This window comes from Hyla sarda, chromosome 4, assembly GCF_029499605.1.
Source record: "Hyla sarda isolate aHylSar1 chromosome 4, aHylSar1.hap1, whole genome shotgun sequence".
NCBI lineage: Eukaryota > Metazoa > Chordata > Amphibia > Anura > Hylidae > Hyla > Hyla sarda.
Genome location: NC_079192.1, coordinates 192,878,399 through 192,904,287, shown reverse-complemented (window position 1 = coordinate 192,904,287; position 25,889 = coordinate 192,878,399). Strand labels below are relative to the sequence as shown.

Below are 25,889 nucleotides of genomic sequence, written 5' to 3'. Positions count from 1 at the left end.
GAGAGATCTTGCATGGAGCCCCAGATCGAGGGAGATTATCAGTGGTCTTGTATGTCTTCCATTTTCTAATAATTGCTCCCACACTTGATTTCTTTACACCAAGCTGCTTTCCTATTGCAGAATCAGTCTTCCCAGCCTGGTGCAGGTCTACAATTTTGTTTCTGGTGTCCTTCGACAGCTCTTTGGTCTTGGCCACAGTGGAGTTTTGAGTGTGACTGTTTGAAGTTGTGGACAGGTGTGGATTTGGTCAGGATTGTGGTGTCCTGAATATTTTATTAATTTATAAACTAGTAACACTTCTATTTTTTACTTTGTGGGTTCAAGAATCAGTGTTCATTAGCTTCTTTATATATCTTTATGATAAAAGTGGAGCACCTATTAATATAGAGTTTTAACCCCTAGACAACATTGTAAATGTATACCCTTGTTGTTTTGGTCTCAAAGGGGTACTCCAGAGGGGGAAAAAACATTTCAAATCAACTGGAGTCAGAGAGTTTTACAGATTTGTAAATTAGTTCTATTCAGAAATCTTAAGCCTTCCAGTATTTATCAGCTGATGTATGCTCCAGAGGAAGTTGTGTAGTTCTTTCCAGTCTGACCACAGTGCTCTCTGTCTGTGTCAGACACTGAACCTCTCTCTGCTGCTCAGAGCAGGAGGGTTGGGGCTACTCTCGCAGTGAGCTGGCTGGCAGAGCTGCAATGATTACTGGGAGATATAGGTAAGGGGAGAAAAGGATGGCAAAGAATATCAACAACCCAAAGAAGACAACAGGGGCCACAGGAGCCGTACATATTAGGCAGGATGGTTTACAGGGGACATATCCAGGTAGTGTGATTGCTTTGGAGCTTATATATGCACATATAAATACGGTTATGGCTGTAAATGTTGGCACCCCTGAATTTATTCTAGAAAATGAAGTATTTCTCACAGAAAAGGATTTCAGTAACACATATTTTTCTATGCACATGTTTATTCCCTTTGTGTATATTGGAACTAAACCAAAAAAGGAGGAAAAAAAGCAAATTGGACATAATGTCACACCAAACTCCAAAAATGGGATGGAAAAAATGATTGGCACCCTTAACTTAATATTTGGTTGCACACCCTTTGGAAAAAAATTACTGAAATCAGTGGCTTCCTGTAACATCAATAAGCTTCTTACACCTCTCAGATGGAATGTTGGACCACTCTTACTTTGCAAACTGCTCCAGGTCTCTCTTATTGGAAGGGTGCCTTTTCCCAACAGCAATTTTAAGATCTCTCCACAGGTATTAAATGGGATTTAGATCTGGACTCATTGCTGGCCACTTCAGAACTCTCCAGCGCTTTGTTGCCATCAATTTCTGGGTGCTTTTTGACTTATGTTTAGGGTCATTGTCCAGCTGGAAGACCCAAGATCGCGGACGCAAACCCAGCTTGGACACTGGGCTGTACAGTGCGACCCAAAATCCGTTGGTAATCCTCAGATTTCATGATGCCTTGCACACATTCAAGACACCCAGTGCTAGAGGCAGCAAAACAACCCCAAAACATCATTGAACCTCCACCATATTTCACTGTAGGTACTGTGTTCTATTCTTTGTAGGCCTCATTCTGTTTTCGGTAAACAGAAAATTATGTGCTTTACCAAAAAGCTCTATCTTGGTCTCATCTGTCCACAAGACAATTTTCCCAGTAGGATTTTGGCTTACTCAAGTTCATTTTGGCAAAATGCAGTCTTGCTTTTTTACTGTCTCTCTGTCAGCAGTGGGGTCCTCCTGGGTCTCCTGCCATAGTGTTTCATTTTATTTAAATGTCGACGGATAGTTCATGCTGACACTGATGCTCCCTGAGCCTGCAGGACAGCTTGAATATGTTTGGAACTTGTTTGGGGCTGCTTATCCACCATCCGGACTATCCTGCGTTGACACTTTTCATCAATTGTTCTCTTCCATCCACGCCCAGGAAGATTAGCTACAGTGCCATGAGTTGCAAATTTCTTGATAATGTTGTGCACTGTGGACAAAGGCAAATCTAGATCTCTGGAGATGGACTTGTAACCTTGAGATTGTTGATATTTTTCCACAATTTTGGTTCTCAAGTCCTCAGACAGTTCTCTTCTTCTCTTTCTGTTGTCCATGCTTAGTGTGGCACACACAGAGACACAATGCAAAGACTAAGTGAACTTCTCTCCTTTTTATCTGCTTTCAGGTGTGATTTTAATATTGCCCACACCTGTTACTTGCCACGGATGAATTTAAAGGAGCATCACATGTTTGAAACAATCTTATTTTTCCACAATTTTGAAAGGGTGCCAATAATTTTGTCCATCCCATTTTTGGAGTTTGGTGTGACATTATGTCCAATTAGCTTTTTTTTCCTCCCTTTTTTGTTTTAGTTCCAATACACACAAAGGGAATGAACATGTTTAGCAAAACATGTGTTACTGAAATCCTTTTCTGTGAGAAATACTTCATTTTCTATAAAAATTTCAGGGGTGCCAGCATTTACGGCCATGACTGTGTATTTCCCCAAAGTACTCTTTAAGACTCTCTGATCAATGCTGATTGTAGTGTCTAAAATATTAAATCCATCATTTAATCAACTCATAGGGCTCATAGGACTCCTGCGTAGTGATGGCAAGGTTCGATTAGCTAAAATAGCGGCGGAGGTGTCCCCTTACTGGCTGCTGGATTGCCGATCCAGTGATGCAAACAGGGTGTATCAGTGGAGCGTCGATCACACTGCATAATTCTATGCATGAAGCATTGCATTATACAGTGAATGCAATCTAGTGGTTGTATATACAAAAGTCCCCTATGGAAAATAAAAAAATGAAAAAATGTTTTAAAAATTATATAAAAGATTCTTCCCTAATAAAAAAATAAAATCACTCTTTTTTTTATTTTCCCATTTTACAAAAAATTAAAATTATAAAAATATTTGGTATCACCACATGTCGAATTGTCTGAACTATTAACCAGTTGCCGTCTAAGGATGAGCCGGCTCGTCCTAAGACAGCAAGCGGTGTATGACGCGGGCTCCTGACTCGAGCCCGCATCATACCGGCCGGCCCCCAGCTGATTCCTGTAGCTGGGGGCCGGCGTTAATAGCCAACATGCGGCGATTGCCGCGGCCAGCTATTATCCCTTTAGATTGCCGCTGTCAAAGTTGACAGTGGCGTCTAAAGGGATATTTAATACCATCCCTGGTGGTCCAGTGGGGTGGATCGCCCCTCCACAGCGTGATCGCGGAGAGGTGATCCACTGCTGAGGTAGCTGGAAGGCTTACCTCTCCTTCCGTGCTGGCTGCTGCGCTAAGAATGATAAAGCCTGGCAGGACTAGGCATTATCAATTGAGCGCAGACCACACAGATGAATGTTGTTCTATGAAACCACATTGATCTGTATGAGGAATCTAATTATTCCTCCTAAAAGTCCCCTAAGGGGACTAAAAGTGTAAAAAGAAAAGTTAAATAAAAAGTTTTAAAAAACACCAATTAACCCCTTCCTTTTTAAAAGTTTAAATCACCCCTTTTTCCCAAATTCCATATAAAAAATATGTAACCATAAAAAATTTAACATATGTGGTATTGTGTAAATGTCCGAACTATAAAAAAAATATCATTAATTAAACCACACGGTCAATGGCGTACACGCAAAAAAAATCTAAACTTTTTATATCTTGAAAAAATGAATAAAAAGCGATCAAAAAGTCCAGTCAATACAAAAATGGTACCGCTAAAAACTTCAGATCACGGCACAAAAAATTAGCCCAAATACCGCCCCGTACGCGGAAAAATAAAAAAGTTATAGGGGTCAGAAGATGACAATTTTAAACGTATACATTTTTCTACATGTAGTTCTGACTTTTTCCAGAAGTACGACAAAATAAAACCTATATAAGTAGGGTATCATATGGACCTACAGAATAAAGAGAAGTTATTTTACTGAAAAATTATCACTGTACAAATTCTAATGAGTGAATTTTTATCATACTCTAAAATGTAGGTGGTGTTTGTTCATATTTTGACATTGCAGGGATATTCCTATCACATAAAGCAATTGCTTATTGCTAGTATATGCCATCTTTTCATGATTGGTGGGAATCCAACCTCTGGGACCAAACTTCTTCCCTTTCACTTTCATGATTAGTGGAGGTCCCAAGGGTCATGCCCATTTCAAGTCATTTTGTTCTTTAGTAAACTGCATACACAAATCCTATGTATTGACTTGATTTGTTTTGTTTTGCAGGCAATACTATGAAATGATGTACAACACTGCCGATGAGCTGTTAAATTTAGTAGTGGATCAAGGTGTGAAATACACAGAGCTGGAATACATCAATGCCCTCAGTCTCCTTCATCGCAGTCAGACAGGTGTAGGTGACCAGACTACCCAGAACATGAGGCTTCAACGACTCAAAGAGATCATCTGTGAGCAGGCTGCCATCAAACAGGCCACCAAAGACAAGAAGATAACAACTGTGTGAACAGAAGCAGACGTAGCAAGGTTTAGCTTACACACTATCATGTCATAGAACTCTTCATTTAATAGATATTATTATAAACTAGCCACAACAGAATCTGATTGCCATTGTATTAAATATTGTCATTTGCTAATGTTCCTGAATCTGCATGTTTTGTATTTTAATCTGATATTGTCTGTTTTTTTATTTTTATTTTTGAGTAACAGTGTACTATGCACAGAACCAATATATACATTCTGCCAATATTATGTACGTGTTCTTCTTTTTTTGTGACCATTCATAAAATTAGTTACTAGTATTTATTCCAGCCCAGAATAAGTGAATGGTGTGCTTGGATTCATGGCTCCAAATGTTTCCTATAGGTACTAGAACGTTAAGGGTTAACAGATTAACAGATTTGTAAATTACTTCTATTAAAAAATCTTAATCCTTCCAATAGTTATCAGCTTCTGAAGTTTTCTGTCTAACTGCTCAATGATGATGTCACGTCCCAGGAGCTGTGCATGATTGGAGAATATCCCCATAGGAACTGCACAGCTCCCGGGACGTGAGTCATCAGAGAGCAGTTAGACAGAAAACAACAACTCAACTTCAGATGCTAATAACTATTGTAAGGATTAAGATTTTTTAATAGAAGTAATTTACAAATCTGTTTAACTTTCCGGAGCTAGTTGATATATAAAAAAAAAAGTTTTGGCCTGGAATACCCCTTTAATATTGCATATTGTGATAATTGCTAAACACTGTGATTGGGTACAGGATCAGTCCATTTTGAGAAATTATAGGGGAATGCCCTCTATTCTGGAAACCCCAAATAAATATCACAATTAGCAGGTTTTAGGAAACTAAAATTGGCGCTGTACATGGCTTACATTTACATGTTGGTTCATCTTTGCCAAAACATAAGTTAGCTTTATAATTTTTTTGTAAAAGAAAGACAATTAAAAAAGAAATAGATAAGCACTACCCCTTGGTAAACAACTAATGTTTTAATATATTCAAACAGCAGTGTCCCACTGGTAATGGTGTTTTGACATAAAGAAGAAGGGAGAAGCCAGGGTGTTTTTGTTAAAGGGGTTATCCAGGAAAAAACTTTATATATATATATACACATATATATATATATATATATATATATACACATATATACATACTAACTGGCTCCAGAAAGTTTAACAGATTTGTAAATTACTTCTATTAAACAATCATAATCTTTTCAGTATTTATGAGCTGCTGAAGTTGAGTTGTTCTTTTCTGTTTAAGTGCTCTCTGATGACACCTGTCTCGGGAACTGTTCAGAGTAGAAGCAAATCCCCATAGCAAACCTCTTTTACTCTGTGCAGTTCCCGAGACAAGCAGAGATGTCAGCAGAGTGCACTGTTTTCAGACAGAAAAGAACAACTAAACTTCAGCAGCTGATAATTATTGGAAGGAGTAAGATTTTATATCAGAAGTAATTTAAAAATCAGTTTAACTTTCTGGAGCCAGTTGATATTAAAAAAAAAAAGTTTTTTCCTGGAGTACCCCTTTAAATACACAATTTATGTCTACCTTCATATGAAATTAATAACACAAATTGAGTTTGTGTATTTAAACAAACATGTCAAAAGTTTTGATTGGTCAGGGTCTAGCTACTGAGACCCCCACCAATTGCTGGAATTACAGGGCTAGAAGGATAGAGGAAGAAATCAAAAAGAGAGGGAAGCTCCCATAATATTTCAGGGCTAGCTGATATCCCACTTACCTCACCACGGGTATGCACTCACTTAGGGTGGTTGTGCTGAGAGATAGGCACAACTCTATTGTAGGTGTGTAAATAAAACCAGCTGCTGCACTGCCGACCCCTCTGCTACCTCCAAGGTTGCAGATCAACAGACAAACGAAATCTCAAGCAAAAAAAATTGTCTTTTTTTTTTTAGGAGCTGCTGTAGGTTTCCTTCACTTCAGTTACCATATATACCATGCTACATACCATATTAATATCATCTTGATGAGGATAAACTATTATAGACAACAAAATATGCATATTCGTTTATGTAATTTTAAAGTGTTTTACACAGACTCCTAGCTAACATCTGACCATGTCCTTTTTGCAAAATAAAACAAAACATTAAACAAACGGGTAGGGGTGGGAATGCGGGAGGGGGGAGGTGTTGGGATATTGAAGCAAAATGTGTATATTGACCCTTACAGTTACAATAAGCCATAAAACAAAGTTATGGCTCTTGCAATGCAAAGGGAAAATGCTTCACAAAAGGCCGGCTGGTTTAAAAAGAGTTAAAGAAAAAAAAAACAACCCTTGTAAATAATAGTAGATATTAAACAAATAGAATTCCATATGCAATTCAGTGTGGTTACGGTAAACTTTACTGAGAGGAACCAAGAGAAAAATATGCATTCTGAAAGCCCATCGGCAGTTTTCGGTTCCCATTTTCCTGTCCAATAGTCTGTGTTATAAGCTATCCACTAATATACTGCATGTTAGCTGTAGTAATGGTTTAACGATCCCAGAAGGGACTACGGCAGATAAACTTCATTTTCTTGAACACCATAACATTCTTACTCTCCATTCTGCATTAAATGATACCAAGAATATAAACAATATATGTAAGAAGAAAAAATAGAGTAAGGGGAAGTCGGCACGTTGCATTTTCTGCAAAACCTAAATAAAATGCAGAAACACCTGGTACAAACGAATTTATCTAAAACTAAGAAAAGTTTGGTGCACACTTTTGTTTGTTAAAAAAAAAAAGTAAAATTGTGGCATCATACTTCAATGTACTTTCCCTTCTCGTACTGGCAAATAAAATGCTGGTCTTCAGTGAATTCTCTAAAAAGGTCCAGATTTACTAAAACATTAGTGATTCTTAAACATTGGAAACTTAGATTAGACAGTTTGAAAACGAGCCAGAATTATCACAGGGCTCACGGTGCGTGTCAAATCGGTTGCATTCTTAGACTGTGTAGTCTAATATTATATTAACTATTAGTTGGCTGGTGGTCTGTGCCAGGGTTTTCTGCATTTAGCATCTTAAGCCGCGCCCCTTTTGGGCTCAACAGAAATATGTCTAAAACGTAAAAATAAATCTGCACAAGTCATATAAGACAGTTTTTGGCACAAATTGCATCAGAATTCTGTTGCATTTTTCAAAAGTAAATCTAATATAACAGTGTTTCCCAAGGGCAGTCCTTAAGTACCTCCAACAGGTCATGTTTTCGGGATTTCCTTAGTCTTTTTAGGTGGTATAATTATGGTCATTGCATTTGGTATCACCAGGAAATCCTGAAAACATAACCTGTTGTGGGTACTTGAGGGGCCACACTTGGGAAACACTGTAATATGATATGTAGTGCTATTATGTGGGCACAGTGTAAGGTATAATTAGATTTAGGGGGCACACTGCATGGTATTAAATTAAATGGGCACATTGTGGTTAAATTATATTCAGGGATCAATGTGTGGTATAATTATATTCAAACAGCACAATGTAGTATAATATTATTAAAAAGTCACCGTATGTTGCACTGCTGGGAGGTTGTACTGATAAAGATGTGCTGCAAAAGTGAGAGACAAGTCTTGTCCAGGAGAACCGTCATGAAGATGTTATTAGAGAAGGAACAGGACAAGGACATCTCCATACACATCACCTGTGAGTCAATGAATATAAATGTTTATGCTGCACACAGTACTGGATTTGTGTATTCATATGCATTTAGATTGTATAGTATATCAACCCTTAGACGACACAGGGCTGAGGACACTTCGTGCCCAGTCAGTCCCAGCTGCTATCTGCAGCCGGGACATATCGCTAATGTCAGGCCTCGGTGAACTCACTGATGTCCGACATTAACCCGTCAGATGTTGCAATCAAAGTTGATTGTGGCATTTAAAACAGGTTAAAAGGTGCCGCCTATAGCACAGCATTGTTAAAAATATGATAGTTATTTTATTATCTTACTATATTATTATTATGTATGATTTTTCACACCACGCAACACTACAGGCACCACACATATAGGGGGAGATTTATCATCGTCTTCCTGACATATTATTGGCTGAAATTTGCAGCAGAATTTTTGCGCAAAAATTTAGCAAAATTCCAAAATAGACAACTTTGGCAAAAGTGACTGTGAAATGCAGTGATTCATTCTTTACTATGCAGTGGACAAGATTTATTAACTGCTTCTTTTTTTTTTTTTTTTTTTTTTTTTTTTTTAAAGGCTCAAAAATAATGCACAAACATAAAAAAAAGGGAAAAGAAAAACAGTCTGTTAAATGGCTGCACACACACCTATTGATACATCCCCATATATTTTAGTTAGCTGAATGTTGTGATTTCTTTCAGATGCATATTTTTAACTGGTTAACAACCAAGGACGTGTAGACATTTGGTATCATTGTAACCACATAGTCCTACAGAATAAATATCTGGTGTCATTTTTACAGAAAAGTGCACTGCGTAGAATTTTTTTTTTTTCAGTTTTGCCCCACAAATATTTTTTTCCTAGGTTCTCAGTAATTTTTGTGGTGAAATGATTGATGTCATTACAAAGTATAATTGGTGTGCAAAAAATAAGCCCTCATATGAGTCTATAGGTGCAAAATTGAAAGCATTATGATTTTTAGAAGGTGATGAGGAAAAAAACGAAAGTGCAAAAACAGAAAAACCTGTGGTCCTTAATGGCTACTCCACCCCTAGACATCTTATTCCCTATCCAAAGGATAGGGGATAAGATGTCAGATCGCCGGGGTCCCGCTGCTGGGGACCCCCGGGATCGCTGCTGCGGCATCGCGCTATCGCGAGTTCGCTCTGTGCATAATGACCGGCGATACAGGGGACGGAACGCGTGATGTCATGGCTCCGCCCCTCTTGACATCACGGCCCGCCCCCTTAATCCAAGTCTATGGCAGGGGGCGTGATGACCCTCCCATAGACTTGTATTGAGGGGGCGGGCCGTGACATCACGAGGGGCGGAGCCGTGACATCACGTGCTCCGGCCCCTGTATTGCCCATCATTACGCGCAGAGCGAACTCGCTCTGTGCAGTAATGATAGCGCAGTGCCGCAGCGGCGATCCCGAGGGTCCCCAGCACCGGGACCCCGGCAATCTGACATCTTATCCCCTATCCTTTGGATAGGGGATAAAATGTCTAAGGGCGGAGTACCCCTTTAAGGGTTAATTTTCAGAACTCTTTTTCTAAATTTGATTTCAATGGTATTATCTTTTTCTCTTGCGCCACTGTTTCCGAGATTAAAGAGGTACTCCACTGCCTCAGCGTTCGGAACATTTAGTTCTTAGTGCGGGTGCCCCGGGGCTTGTGACGTCACGCCACACCCCCTCAATGCACTGAGCCGGCGTGGCGTAACGTCACAAGCCCCGGTGCCTGCACTCAGCATTAGGAACAAAATGTTCTGAATGCTGAGACAGTGGAGTACCCCTTGGCAAATTTTTTTTTAAATTGCACAAAAATAAGGTTAAATAATTAAGGCGTCATCTCGCTGGGGCCTTTATTTATGTCGGTATTTTTAACGGCATAACTCAGTTATGAGTTATGATATTCGATCATAAACAGAATTATGAAAAATTTAACTCATGGAAATTATAAGAAATTATCAAAATTATGACCTGGTGAATTGCAGACAAGTATAATCGATCAATTCACATCTGAGCTGACTAGTTTTCAGAAATTAAGTTCTTTTTGACGATATGATAATGTTTACGCGAAGGAGGTAATTTTGTAAAATACAATAATACACAGGTATTATAAAAATATACAGATTTATTGGTTTTAGGTAATAAACATTAATGAGTAAATAAACACAATGAAATATAAAAATGAATATCAATTAGATATAAGTATATCAAGATTATTAGTGAAGCATTATAAGCTTATGTTGGTTAGCTACATAACGGTAGAACAACAAATCAATAGTTAGCAACTTTGTTACAATACTTACAACAGTTACTAGGTTAAATATATAATATTTAAGAAAAAGGCTATATTACTCTTCAAGAGGCAACCTCATGAAATCAAGATGGACAATATCTAATCATATGGAATGATAAATTACACTCCGCCCTCTTCTAACCATTACACATTTGAGGATAACATGGAGGTGATATTGTATCCCTCAGCCCACTCACAACTGGTAAGACTTCTCAAAGAAAAACACAAAAATATATGATCTGCTTTGCAATATAATTTTGCAGGAAAAACTGGAAGCAAGTGAAATATATTAATAACACTTAGCTTGGTGAAGGATTTATATCTTGCTTTAATATACATTGAGTCTTCTGCAGGGAGAATAAGATTAACAGAAGACGTACACTAGGCTAGATACAATAATTTCATCCACATTATAGAATTGTCTTAAATGGTATATTATTTTTGTGTCTCCCACCCAGTACATGTAAGAATAAGCTCTCTGCCTCTAGGAGAGCTGGGTGGTCGATCGCATCATCATAGTCATAGTCCTGTGACCATGTGTTCAAACCAACTTGCTCTTGGTCTACACTGGTCTACCCCTGCTCTCATGCCTCCCATCTTGTTAGACCACTTCATGTGTCTAATGCAGGACTCGGGGAGATAGATGATCTGTCAAAATAGTGGACCCCTCTAGAGAGCTCATTTTGTCTTTGTGGCTTGAACATCTAGTTTAAAACCATGTTTCATTATCTATTACCCATGTGATGTTTCAATTACAATATGCACATCATATCCGGTTAATATCCAGCACATGCACAGGGGGTTCTCTAGTACAACGTAATCAGGCTTATTACCAATCAGTCATTTAAGTGTTAACGGTTTTAAAGCTAATTCCAACTCCACATTCCACACATGAAATGTGGCCCCTAATTTAAAAGAATAGGGATTAGCTCTAACCATGGTAGAAACTCAGACATATGGGCACCGGTTGACTTCTGTACATACAACAAATATATGGGAAAAAGATCTATTCATAGACTCCCATTAGGATTAAAACAATTAATCGATTAATCTGCAACTAATCGAAAAACTAATTGGAAAAAAACACACCATTTTGTAACATTTGGAGCATTTCTACACAGTGCACGTTATGGTAAAGTAATGAAACCTTATGTTTATTCTGTAGGTCCAGAAGGTTACAAGTATACCCAAATTATGTAGGTTTTATTTGATTTTACTACATGCACCAAAATTTATAGAATTAAAATTGTCCTCTTCTGACCCCTATAACTTTATTTTTCCACATACAGGGCTATATCGGGGCTCTTTTTTTTTTTTGTGCCATGATCTGTAGCTTTTATCTGTACCATTTTTATTTTGATGGGACTTTTTGATCGCTTTTTATAATTTTTTTATGGTATATGAAGTGACCAAAAATGCGTCACTTTGGACTTTGGTGTTTTTTTACCTTTATCAACTGTGCGGTTTAACCAACCTTAGATTTGAATAATTCGGACTTCTACGCATGTGGCGGTACCACATATGATTGTTTATTTTTTATTACATTGTTTTATTAAAAAAATAGGAAAAGAGTGGGGGATTCAAACTTTTATTAGGAAAGGGATAATTAATTTCCCTTTTTTTTTACACTTTTTTTTTTTTTTTTAGTTCCCATAGGGGGTTATAACATGCAATCTTACGATTGCATACACTTCAATGCTGAGCTTTGGCTCCGCGTTGATCAGAATAATCGGTGCTCTATCCTGCAGGGTCTGGCCAGAGCTTCAGAGCACCGATCGGACATCGAGGAGGCAGGTAAGGGCCTTCCATTCAGCTGATTGAGACGCTAAATCCTGGTAACGGGACCAGGGAATACAGGTACGCCCTTGGTCCTTAATTACAAGGACACAAGGGCACCTGTACACCCTTTGTCCTGAAGGGGTTAAATATAATAAAAACCTGCTCCTCTTAGCCTCTGCAAAACCCAGCATCTAGCTAACCCCACAAACTTTCTCTTAACACACAATGCATCCCTTACCTAAAACACACAGAAGACCTTCAGTCCGATCCCCTCCCCTCATTAACTCTCTCCCTAAACTAACTCACAAATTATCTTCTCCACTATGGTTATTTTTATCTGATTAGTTGATTGATCGAAACAATAAATCGGACAACTAATAGATTATGAAAATAATAGTCACAGCCCTAACTCCCATACACAGATATATATTCTCAATATATAAATTAAGACTTAAAAACATGTGTTCTCAATTGTACATACCAATTAGTGAAAGAATATACATACACATCCTAGGACGGCAGGTCACAGTTCACACCTGGAATGTTCAATGATACAGCTAATGTCTTACAAATGCAATGCTGTGTATGTGTTACACTCTTAAGTGAAAACCATATACTGTATAACTACACTGCTCAAAAAAATAAAGGGAACACTGATGAGGTGGTGGATGGTCTTCTGAGGAATGTCCTCCCAGACCTGGACTAAAGTATCCGCCAACTCCTGGACAAACTGTGCTGCAACGTGGCGTTAGTGGGTGGGGCGAGACATGATGTCCCAGATGTGGTCAATTGGATTCAGGTCTGGGGAACGGGCGGGCCAGTCCATAGCATCAATGCCTTCCTCTTGCAGGAACTGCTGAAACACTCCAGCCACATGAGGTCTAGCATAGTCTTGCATTAGGAGGAACCCAGGGCCAACCGCACCAGCATATGGTCTCACAAGGGTTCTGAGGATCTCATCTCTGTACCTAATGGCAGTCAGGCTATCTCTGGCAAGCACATGGAGGGCTGTGCAGCCCCCCAAAGAAATGCCTCCCCACACCATTACTGGAACAACCCCCAAACCGGTCATGCTGGAGGATGTTGTAGGCAGCACAACGTTCTCCACGGCATCTCCAGACTCTGTCACATTTGTCACATGTGCTCAGTGTGAACCTGCTTTCATCTGTGAAGAGCACAGGGTGCCAGTGGCGAATTTGCCAATCTTGGTGTTCTCTGGAAAAATGACAAACATCCTGCACGGTGTTGGGCTGTAAGCACAACCGCCACCTGTGGATGTCGGGCCATCATACCACCCTTATGGAGTCTGTTTCTGACCGTTTGAGTGGACACATGCACATTTGTTGCCTGCTGGAGGTCATTTTACAGGGCTCTGGCCGTGCTCCTCCTTGCACAAAGGCGGAGTTAGCGGTCCTGCTGCTGGGTTGTGGCCTCCTCCACGTCTCCTGATGTACTGGCCTGTCTCCTGGTAGCGCTTCCATGCTCTGACAGACACAGCAAACCTTCTTGCCACAGCTCGCATTGATGTGCCATCCTGGATGAGCTGCACTTCCTGAGCCACTTGTGTGGCTTGTAGAATCCGTCTCATGCTACCACTAGAATGAAAGCACCGCCAGCATTAAAAAGTGACCAAAACATCAGCCAGGAAGCATAGGAACTGAGAGGTGGTCTGTAGTCGCCACCTGCAGAACCACTCCTTTATTGGGGGTGTCTTGCTAATTGCCTATAATTTCCACCTGTTGTCTGTTCCATTTGCACAACAGCATGTGAAATTGATTGTCAATCAGTGTTGCTTCCTGAGTGTGCGATTTCACAGAAGTGTGATTGACTTGGAGTTACATTGTGCTGTATCAGTGTTCCCTTTATTTATTTTTTGAGCAGTGTATATGCAGTGTGGGATAAAATATGTATGTTTAATGTCCCTTAACAATGTTATATTGTGTATATGACACTGCCATATGTCCTTAACCTATTTTATAACTAAAGCACTAAGGTTCATTATATAGACTAACAGGTTTGTTTCACAGCTTCTAATCTCGTGTCTTCACACTTTACCGGATACGTTTTTAACCAGGCATGTCTGTCTAGAGAATGACAATAGGTACTTTCTTTTCTCTAAGAAAGACACATTTGTAGAGAAATAGAACCTAGAAGAAACTGTTCCCTTTTCATGAACCCATTTGGGCCTGCTTGTGCACATCCAAAATTGCCACAACTCACAAAATGGCTGATGCAATATTTTTGATCATCAGGTCTTTTGGCTCATTTAGACTATAAAACCTCTGATAGCTCCATATGTGCGAATTACCCCCTGGATAGCCAATGGGGTATTAACTGTTCTGCACCTGCAAAGGGTGTGAATCTATGGCCCTTGACAGTTTTTTTTTTTTTTTTTTATAGCAGAAAGATATGTAGTAAAATACATGGCAGGGGTAACCTTAGATTCTTGTCACATACAGTATTGACCCTTTGACTGCTTTTTCATTGTACTCTATTGAAGCGGATTAGATCCTATATTTATTCTGACATATTTGAAATGTACATTAAGAGTCTATTCACTTGTACCACCTTATGCGAGTTATTGGACGGATTTTATACAGAAAACACCCAGAAGGTCTAATGCAAGATTTCTATTGATTTTCATGTGTCACATCCGCAGCGGATGAGGTACATGTGAATAGACCCTTAAAAGAATATTCACTGTGCTCTTCTAACAACCTCCAGACCAGCTCTCAAGGATCTTTGATAACCTAGGAAATGCCTCTGACTCTTTGAATAGAGAATAGAGGTATTTTTCTACGATATGGAAGCACAGACAGATATATAAAGGATACCATGAGTTTCCATGCTTCGGCAGCTATGTAGCAGTGTCAGCAGTTTGGAATGTGAATTATAGTTTGCATATTAGGTGATTAAATGAATAAGAGGTAGGTATGGGAGATAAAGTATATTATGAGGGAAGGTTTAAAAAGAAAATGCAATTTTTTTTTGGGCTAGTGATCAAAAGGCTAAGGAGGGATACAATAGTCCCCTTCCCCCTTTTTCTGTGGCCTGTCCCCAGGACCTATCCTCTTAGCTTCCCCTATACAGTAACCCCCCGACCTGCGATGGGCACAACATATGATGCTTTTATATGTCGGGGCCATCGCATTAACTGCTATCCGACAGTGCAAAATGCTTAAGCTGCTGTCGGATAGCAGTTTAAGCATCCCAGGCAGGTTCGCCTACCTATTCCCGCTGCTTCGTGTCCACTTCGCGATCCTCCGGCGTCTTCTGCATCTTCTCCAGGGTCCGGGCCTCGCTTTCTGGCGTCGTTATTACGTCACTACGCACGCCGCGCCGGCGCAGCAGAATAATAACGTCACCAGAAAGCGAGGCCCGGACCCTGCAGAAGATGCGGAAGAAGCCGGAGGATCGCGAAGAAGACACTGGAGCAGCGGGACAGCATCGGGAGCCCCTTGGACAGCATCGGGAGCGGTGAGGACCTGGTCCGGAGTGGCGGGGACAGGTGAGTACAGCTTCCTATACTTTACATTGCACGGATCCCTCAACATACGATGGATTCGACAAACGATGGGTCGTTTGGAACAAATTACCATTGTATGTTGAGGGACCACTGTATATTCTATAAAAAAAATTACTGTATATACTCGCGTATAAGCCGAAACACCTAATTTTACCACAAAAAAACTGGGAAAACTTATTGACTTGAGTATAAGCCTAGGGTGGGAAATGCAGCCCAGTCATCATCCACACTCCACAGCCATTCCCCCCCCCCCAAACCCCTCTGTCATCCTCCACTGCCACAAATCCATTCCCCCCTGTCATCCTCCATAGCCGCAAAACGCACATATAGCACAGCCCCCCCAGCCCCCAAAGCAGTCTGCACTTTGAAGGAGCTGCAGCTTTTGGCGGAGGCAGGATTCTCCATTTGCAGAGCCCAGCTGGCAAAGGGACACGCCCCTGACATTAGAGGTGTCCCTGCACACGGACATCTGCTGCTCTAAAAGCGGCAGCGTCACTACTCTGGCTGAGTTTACTTGGGGCCGTGGCCGGCCTGGAGCAGCGCCACCAGAAAAGGGGGCCTCCTGGTAGAATGACAGTAGGAGGTGGGAAGGGGGGCAGATGGACGGCCCGGCATGTTCTCACTCAAGTATAAGCCGAGGGGGGCTTTTTCAGCATAAAAAATGTGCTGAAAAACTTGGCTTATACTCGAGTATAGTATATATGGTATTTAAAACACAGAACAAGAAAAAGTATGAGAAAGGAAGGGTGAAATATTATATTATCACCATACTTCTTTCTATCATACTGTTACTAACCAAATCCTGTACACTGAGACTTATATTACCAATAATAAAACTAGTACACAAGGGAGAATAATACCACCTTACCATGGCCACTACCATTACCACAACATAGTGACTATGTACAAATCAGTGAACCTAATCCAATATCCCCCATACAGTGTTCATATAGTGGTGACCCCAGCTCTACAAAAGTTCTGCAGACCTGTAAGTGATTACAGTGCAGTTACATCTAGCGACTCACAGGAGGGATCTTCTTGGAGTCGTTCTCTTTTCTTTTTTTTTTTTTTTTCAAAATCAAAAGAAGTTTATTGTACAGATCCATGAATGACAAAGACAGTAATGAGCAATCAATACAATGAAAACAGCGGCCTTGCAGAGCCTAATTACTAAACGGGTCAAAAAAAATATAGAGTCAAATTACACAAGAATATAATCAAAACAAACTCAATTATACATCCAGAAACAGGGCAGGTTGGTTAGGCCACAGAACTTGCCTGGGCGTAAATATAGAGGCTACAGAGGAAAGGAACAGGGAAGGCAAGAAATAGGGTGGGCCATACTGTATGATAGATGAGGCTCAATATAGAGAGCCAATCTTAGGTAGGGAGTATAAACAAACAAAATACAGGAGACAACAAAAACAAAAAGAGGGGGAGACTAGAACAAGGTAGAGAAGGTCCTACTAAAGAAAAATAGACACAACCAAAGAAGACAGGTGAGGCAGAGACTGACTGGTTTTTGACCCAAAGCGAACGCATCTGGCAAGGTAAATCACATCCTAGCTGACCTATAGCAGGGACTTAAGGGACCACAGCACAAAAGTCTGTATGCCGGGGATGAACAAAAAACCGACCACGGAAGCTAGGTAGCACCAAACCTGGAGACATCCGCGGGCTGGACGGCTAAAAGTTCCTCCATATGTTTGATGTGAGCAATTTCAGGGAACCATTCCTCTAGGGAGGGGGGGGGGGTCCGGACTTTTCCACCATCTAGGGATAATTGTTTTAGCTGCCTGGAGGAGGTGACGTACTAGGGACTTTTTGTATTTTGCTTGCGCCATAGGGAACATATAGAGTAGGGCCCCTCAGGACTAGGGGGGACCTGACCTCCGGTGACATCTTGAATGATCCGAAGAACCGATCTCCAAAAAGGTGCCAGTTTAGGGCAACTCCACCATATATGCATCATGATACCCTCGTCACCACCACAACGCCAACAAGAGCTCGGTACAGTAGGGTACCAACAATGAAGCATCATCGGCACTTGGTACCAGTGAGACAAAATTTGAAAACTCGTCTCCTGAGATTTCGTGCAACCACAGCTTTATGGGTAAGTGAGATGGTACAGATCAGAGAAGAAGGAATGAAAGGGGGACATGATATCTTCCATGTTATGTACCATTGTCCCAGAGGGAGGCCGAATAGCAGGAATATGAGTCTGGGCCAATCTGCTCTTCAGCGCCCTGGCAAGCATTCATCCGCTCTTATTCCCATATTTATAAAATTTACTGCACCTCATTTGAAGCCAGCGGCCCCAAGGCTTCCAGAAGGTGTTTCACCTGCATTCGAGCCAATTGCAAGTCTGAGATCAGGCTGTGAGAGCAAACGCTTGTGTGCCAGTACTAGCGAAGAGACTAAGGGCATGACTAAGGACATGGGCCTTCTCACGTTTCAGTCTAGAGCCATGTCTGATAAGAACTCCCTGGAGGACACACTTTAGCGTCTCCCACTGAATAAAAGGAGTGGTAGGGTCCGATGGGTGATCAGATACAAATCTGGATACAGTTCTGGTAAGATCAGCCCTACAAACTGTGTCCAAAGGGAGAGACTCGTTTGAGCGGACTTAGTCAGGAATGGAAGCTGTAGGGAACAGAATACTGGGGCATGATCTGACCAGAGAATGTTTCCTATGGTAGTGGTATACAACCAGGATAGCGCATTATGTTGAACCAGAATGTAGTCCAGGCGACTGTAGAACTCGTGCGGAGAAGAGAAGAAGCTATAATGCCTATCTGAGGGATGTTGTGCGAAGTGTCACAAAGCTGAAGCTGAGCAAGGGAGCATTTTACTCACTTGATAGCGGAATAAGAAAGACTGAAACGGCCCGTGGGATTAACCAGGGTCGGATCCAGAGTTAAATTTAGATCTCCACAGAACACCACAGTCCCCTGTACCACCGGCAACACAAGATCTATAAGGTGAACAAAAAAGTCACATTGTCCCTGGTTCGGGGTGTACGCATTAATGAAAGTAAAGGTCCTACCTCCCACTAATAAGGAAAGGACAATTATGGATATTTATCAACGGGTTTAGTCAAGTTTTCTTTACTATAATTGTCGCAAAATTGTCGCAACTGCGACTACGTGATTTTTCGTGCAACATTTTGACTGGAAAGCGAGAAAAGCAAGTTTTCCAAAAATTAACTACGTAGTAATAATTTAAAAATGGACTACGGGTAGTCAGGTATTTATTAACTGCGACAGTCGCAACTGCGCAAAAGAAAGTCGCAACAGGGTTAAAAATTTACTAAATTTACTCCAGCTCAAACATGGAGCAGAAAAAGCTACTACCAAAGTAAAAAAGGAAAAATTGCTTCCGTGAAAGAAAATTAACATGCTGAAACCAGTTGATAAATAAGTCACACATAAGCAAAAAAAAAGTAAGGAAAAAATTACTAAAAAAAAGAATACATAAGCAAACATTGATAAATATACCTAGCCTGGGAGTCAATAATAACATTAGTGACCTGATGAGTCAATGATTCGTGTAGAGCAATCGCCACCCCTTTAGACCTGGAATCCGAGTTATTGGCACAAAACCAAATGGGATAGTGCCTATTTTTGAGGGCTGGGCTATGTCCTTCTTTAAAGTGGGTTTCCAGGAAACAAGCAACATGAACCTTACATTTAGGAAAATGATGCAGTATCTGCGTCCGCTTCGCTGGAACGTTAAAGCCTTTCACATTGAAGGAGACAATTTTGAGGTCCGCCATCAGGTGAAGGTGAGATGAGGGTAAGGCTCCCAACAGGTCCGCCTCGGCTGGTAGAAAAGGAAAGGAAAACGAGAGCATCCCAAGGCACATAACCAACAGGTAACCGAGGCAGCAGTCAGAGCATCATGACCTAAAGGGTGAATGGGAACCCCCAAAGGTAGGGAACATCATGCTCCCGCAAGACTTCAAGGATGGGCTTGAGTGCAGCTCTTTGGACCAAAGTGTGTCGGGATAAGTCCGGGAACAGTTAAACTTGGACATCCCTGTAGAAAATTCTCCTGCGGGCCCGTGCTGAACGGAGGATATCCTCTTTAATGGCATAGAAGTGTACCCGACAGATCACATTCCTGGGTTGTTGATCATCAGGGCTAGGAGGTTGAAGGGCCCTGTGCGCCCTGTCCAGTTCAATGTGGGCATCAGGAGCACATTCCAAAGGATCGTTGAAGATAGACAATAGAGCAACTCCTCTGGGTCTATCGCTTCTGGTAAGCAACACAGGCGGATATTGTTTATTCTGTTACAGTTCTCAACGTCGTCGAGTTGTTGTTGCAGTCCGAAGAGCTGATCACTGTGTTGCCTCACCACCTTTTGTAAAGCTTGAACAGAAGAAAAGGAGGATTCTTGCACAGCCTCTACTGCCCCACCCTAGTGGACAATTCTGAAGTTGAACAAATTCTCTCTTTATCCAAAGAAGAAAGATCATCCTTTTCTCCTCTAGGTTGCTCTGTTGTGCTCTTTCACTGCTGCTTCCAGGTTCCTCCATAGTCTTTCTCTCGGGATGCTGTGACTCTTCTGAGGTCTCTCGTGAGTATGTCTCTCTATTTGCTTTGTTCCTCTTCCTTCCACTAATTTTCTCTCCTTCTCTGGACCGCTACTCCCTCTCTGCTACCCCCCCTACCCCTGCTCAGATGCGCTTGGCTTTCATTTTTAGACGGGTTATTCGGGCCTCCTCGCTGTATGACTTGTGGCGGATTAGCCACCTGATGGACCGCTCTTTTAGCTTTTACTCTCACCCTCATAAATTGCACACGTGTATAGGCTACTTTTTTGGCACCCTCCCCTTGGTGCGCATGCTTTCCACTGCATCTATTGATCTCCTGGTCTGACCATAGTCCCATCTTCCTTTCTTTTTCTCCCTCCTTCTTCTCTTAGGAACTGTCACTAGTGGCTCAATGACTCTCTTCTGAAGTTGCTACCTTCCCGGGAGTCCATCCAGCAGTGTTTGGTGGACTACTTTGCCACCAACGGGGGATCGGTCTCCTCACAGGCCATCCTCTGGGAGGCTCACAAGTCCTTCATCCGGGGCCATTGTATTGCTCTGGGTGCGCAACTTAAGCGCAACGCTCTGGCCCGCTCCCGGGAACTTCGTGCACACATCACCCACTTAGAAGTCCTCTTGCTGTCCTCTCCCTCTCTGTCCACCCTGAGGCGCTTGATTGCTGCCCGTTCCCAGTTGGGTGACCTGGCCCTCCACAGAGTAGAGCGACAGATGTTGTTTGCTAAGCAACACTTTTATGAAAAAGGCAATAAGGCGCACACCATGTTAGCCAGGCGCCTACGGGATCATGCAGCAGCTCAATCTCCCTCTGCTTTGAAGGACCCCACTGGTGTTCTTCACTACCACCACGCTGATATTTCTCGGCTTTTTACTGATTACTATGCTAGTCTTTATTCTCTTCACTCTCAGCTTCTGTCTGACCCGGCGGCACGAGCGGTCACTTTAGAATCTTCTCTCTCTTGATGCGGTCTTCCTACCATGTCGGGGGCCGATCGTGAGGCCCTCAATGCTCCCATCTCTGAGGAGGAGCTCCTGGAGGTTCTCAAATCTCTTCCTGCTGGTCCCTCCCCTGGCCCAGACAGCTTCACATACCTGTACTATAAGACCTATTCATCTATTCTTGTTCCTCACCTTGTTCCTCTTTTTAATTCTTTCATTGGGGGGGGAGGAGATCCAGCGGTCCTTTTTGCACTCATTGATCACCCCGATACCTAAACTCGGTAAGGATCCTCATGACTGCTCTAGTTACAGGCCTATTGCTCTCCTAAATTCTGACCGAAATCTTTTTCTAAGGTCTTAGCTGTCAGACTCTGCTCCTTTCTCTGGTCCATAAGGACCAGGTCGGGTTTATCCCCTGTTGCCAAGGCGGGGACAACACCAGGAGGGTAGTGGACCTTGTTGACTTGATGTATCGGAGGTCTGAGCAGGCGTTGATTTTAAGTTTGGATGCTGAGAAAGCCTTTGATAGGTTGGGATGGCCATTTCTTTTTTCCACTCTCCAGAAATTTGGTATCACAGGCAACTTTTTGACTACACTGCAGGGTCTCTACTCCTCTCCCACTGCCTCTCTTAAACTTCTGCACGCCTCACCCCCTACCTTCCCTCTCTTTAATGGGACTCGTCAGGGCTGTCCGTTGTCCCCCCTGATATTCGCCCTCTGCATAGAGCCCCTGGCTGCCATGAAACGGAGGAACCCGGACATCCCTTACATGATAGGGACTTTAAGATATGCCTCTTTGCTGACGATGTCCTTCTTACCCTTTCCCGTCCCTTACTTTCTCTCCCTAACCTCTATAGAGCTCTCCATGACTATAGTGTAGTGTCTGGCTATAAGGTTAATCTCTCTAAATCTGAAGCACTTCCTCTTAATCTTCCGTTGCCTTTGTCTACCCTCTTAGCTCTCAGTATTCTTTTAAAAATGGTCTACCTCAGCTATTAAATATCTAGGGGTCTATATCACCTCCCACTATTCCTCTCTTTACTCTACCAACTATCATCCCCTTTTCCGGGAGCTCCGGGCACTCCTGGAGAAATGGCGGTCGCAATATATTTCTTTTTTCGGTCATATTGCGGCAGTTAAAATGACCATTCTTTCGAAACTGCTCTACTTTTTTGAGAAGTTGCCTGTCTGGGTCCCGCTCTCGGCCCTTTGCTGCTTCCAATCGGCGATTTTTGATTTTATTTGGGATGGAAAGAGACACCATGTCGGTCATGATGGCTAGCCAGGCTATGGGAGGGCTGGCAGTTCCAGATGTAGTGAAATACTACTGGGCGTCTCGCCTTTGCCATCTAGCAGCATGGTCCTCGTACCATGCGTTCAGCCGCTGGATGGAGCTGGAGAAGCTTTGGCTGGCCCCTGTCCACCCTGATGCTTTTTTATGGTCCCCCCCCCCCCCCCCCGGCATCTGCTCTCTCTTTCCCCTCTGCTTGGCCCTATGTCCTTCTCTAAGTATGTGTGGGGGTACTGCTCAGTCAAATTTAAGCTGTTCTTTCCCTATTCCCCTCTACGGACCTTCCTCTATCATCCTGCCTTTCCTCCCGGTCAGTCATCTGTTATGGTTCGGGAATGGGGTTCTCAGGGACTTTTCTGTTGGGCTGATGTGGTAGACCCTATTTCTCGTTCCCTCCTGTCCTTTGATCAGTTGGTGGCTCGAAGGGATCTCCCCTCGTCTGAGCGCTTCCACTTCTTACAATTGCGGTACTATATTTCCTCCATGATTGGTTCCGCTGTGGTTTCTCTGCCTACTGGCTTTGAGAGGTTGTGCCGTGGCGTGCCTCAGACGAGGGGTCTTCTTTCTGAGATCTATTCTTTTCTTCTTCATCCCCCTACTCTGGCTGAGTCTCTCTGAAGCTTTAGTTTGTATTCTAAAGTGTTGTATTCTTAAGTGAGACGTTGATTCTCATCTGAGACATTTTATACGCAGAAGTATACGCAGAAGTACATGTGCTGAGTGTAAGTCTGTAAGCTTGGAGTGTTTGAATTTAGTCTAATACAAGTTTGGGTTGTTTTCCAACCAGGGTGTCTCCAGCAGTTGCATAACCCTTGCATGTTTTTTCTCTGGTCTGTAGCACACCTGGGGGAGTGGTTAATTAATTAACTTCTCTCAGGTGTATAAAACTAACTGGGATACTCTGTGAGCCTTGCTCTGGCTGAGTCTCTCTGAAGCTTTGGTTTGTATTCTAAAGTGTTGTATTCTTAAGTGTGAACATCTGAGACGTTTTATACGCAGAAGTACATGTGCTGAGTGTAAGTCTGTAAGCTTGGAGTGTTTGAATTTAGTCTAAAACAAGTTTGGGTTGGTGCAGACACTGTGGATCATTGTTTTCCAACCAGGGTGTCTCCAGCAGTTGATAACCCTTGCATTTTTTTTCCTCTGGTCTGTAGCACACCTGGGGGAGGGGTTAATTAATGAACTGCTCTCAGGTGTATAAAACTAACTGGGATACTCTGTGAGCCTTGCTTTGGCTGAATCTCTCTGAAGCTTTGGTTTGTATTCTTAAGTGTGAACATCTAAGAAGTTTTATACGCAGAAGTTTAAAAAGCAGGAGTTGTAAGCAGGACCCACTGTAACTGTAAGTATTACACTCCCTTGATAAAAGTAGTTTTTTTTAATAGTTAATAACAGCTGTTTGTCACCAAGGATATGGACAGCAGGATTGGAGGTCTTCTTCAGTGCACATTGTGCCACATGTATACATCTCTGGAGCAGCAGCTGTGAATACCGATGTGACAAATGCGAGCATGTTGCCCACCTGGAAGCTCGTATTAGAGATCTAGAGGAGCAAAATGCAACATTGAGGGTGATTGGCAATCTTGAAAGGAGCATACTGCTTACAGAGCAAGCAGTTAGTGGGGTAGAAATGGAGGTTGGAGAAACTAGCCAGGAGGCCCAAGTAGGGAGCTGGGTTAATGTAGTTAGAGGGACTGGAAAGGGGGCAAGGAAAAGGAAGGCCACTTCTGCTTCTGATCTCCCAAGTAAAATTGCCAAGTTGGGCGATGATGCGAGGGCCTCAGTATCAGAGATGGCAACCCTAGTGGATACTGGTCTCCCTAACAGCCGGGGGAACAGCTCAACTAGTAGTGTGGGGGATGGTAACGCAGGTAGGCCAAGACAGTTAGTTGTGGTAGGGGATTCTATAATCAGGAAGACGGATAGAATAATTTGTCGCCAAGACCACCTCAACCGAATGGTTTGCTGTCTCCCTGGTGCTAGGGTTCAGCATGTGGTGGAAAGGGTGGACAAATTACTAGGGGGGGCTGGGGATGACCCAGCTGTCGTGGTCCATGTGGGAACCAACGACAGAATACATGGTAGGTGGAGGTCCTTGAAGAATAATTACAAGGAACTAGGTGCCAAGCTGAAGGGAAGGACCTCTAAGGTTGTGTTCTCTGGAATACTTCCTGTGCCATGGGCATTGCAGGAAAGACAGCAGGAGCTTAGGGAGTTAAATGCATGGCTTAAGTCGTGGTGTAAGGGGGAAGGGTTTGGGTTTTTAGAGCACTGGGCTGACTTTTCATTGGGGTACAAACTCTATTCTACGGATAATTTGCACCTGAATGGAAGGGGGTCCGCTGTGCTGGGGGAGAGAATCCTGGAAGGGGTGACAGAGTATTTAAACTAGGTGAGTGGGGGGAGGATAATAAAGCAAAGAAGGCAGACAGTGGGATGGATAGGTTAGAGAGGGGTCAGGACATAATGGTGGGTGGAGAGGAGTCCTGTGGGGGGAGGTTAAGAGCAGTAGATAAGGAGATCCATGGGTTACAAACCAGCCGTAAAAATAAATGTAGCCCGAAAAATTGTAATCCCAATAATTAAAAAAATTCCATTAGCCCCAATAACTCAATAACTACAATAAGCCCCATTAACTCAAAAAATACCATTAGCCCCAATAACTTAAATACCGTATATACTCGAGTATAAGCCGACCCGAGTATAAGCCGAGACCCCTAATTTCAACCCAAAATCCCAGGAAAAGTTATTGACTCGAGTATAAGCCTAGGGTGGGAAATACCTCATCCCCCTTTTAATCATCCAGACCCGTCATTAACATCCTCATCATCATCCCCTTGTCATCATCCCACACATCCCCCCTTCATCATCCCCTTATCATCCCACACATCCCCCCTTCATCATCCCCTTATCATCCCACACATCCCCCCTTCATCATCCCCTTATCATCCCACACATCCCCCCTTCATCATCCCCTTATCATCCCACACATCCCCCCTTCATCATCCCCTTATCATCCCACACATCCCCCCTTCATCATCCCCTTGTAATCATCCCACACCCCCCCTTCATCATCCCCACACCCCTTCATCATCCCCACACCCCCCCCTTCATCATCCTCTTCTCATCATTCGCCCTCAGTGGTCTTCAACCTGCGGACCTCCAGAGGTTTCAAAACTACAATTTCCAGCAAGCCCGGGCAGCCATCGGCTGTCCGGGCTTGCTGGGAGTTGTAGTTTTGAAACCTCCGGAGGTCCGCAGGTTGAAGACCAATGCGGCCTTCAACATCCTCCAGCCCCCTCTCACCCCCCTTTAGTTCTGTACAGTACTCACCTCCGCTCGGCGCTGGTCCGGTCCTGCAGGGCTGTCCGGAGAGGAGGTGG

The 25,889-nt window shown here is 42.6% G+C and overlaps 2 protein-coding genes across 2 annotated transcripts in view; one reads left to right on the top strand and one right to left on the bottom strand.

Annotated features, from left to right (window-relative positions):
* Nucleotides 1-4,729, top strand: part of EXOC4 (exocyst complex component 4) — a 471,200-nt gene extending 466,471 nt beyond the window's left edge. Inside the window, 1 exon segment of the mRNA XM_056573178.1 lies at nucleotides 4,234-4,729. Coding sequence (XP_056429153.1) covers nucleotides 4,234-4,471 — 238 coding nt within the window. The 3' untranslated portion in view covers nucleotides 4,472-4,729.
* A 2,103-nt stretch (nucleotides 4,730-6,832) lies between these two features.
* LOC130368861 (uncharacterized) overlaps nucleotides 6,833-25,889 on the bottom strand; it is a 64,909-nt gene continuing 45,852 nt past the window's right edge. Inside the window, exons 4-5 of the mRNA XM_056573180.1 lie at nucleotides 7,983-8,116; nucleotides 6,833-7,039 (exon numbers count right to left, since the gene is read on the bottom strand). Coding sequence (XP_056429155.1) covers nucleotides 6,967-7,039; nucleotides 7,983-8,116 — 207 coding nt within the window. The 3' untranslated portion in view covers nucleotides 6,833-6,966. The remainder of the gene's footprint in view (nucleotides 7,040-7,982; nucleotides 8,117-25,889) is intronic.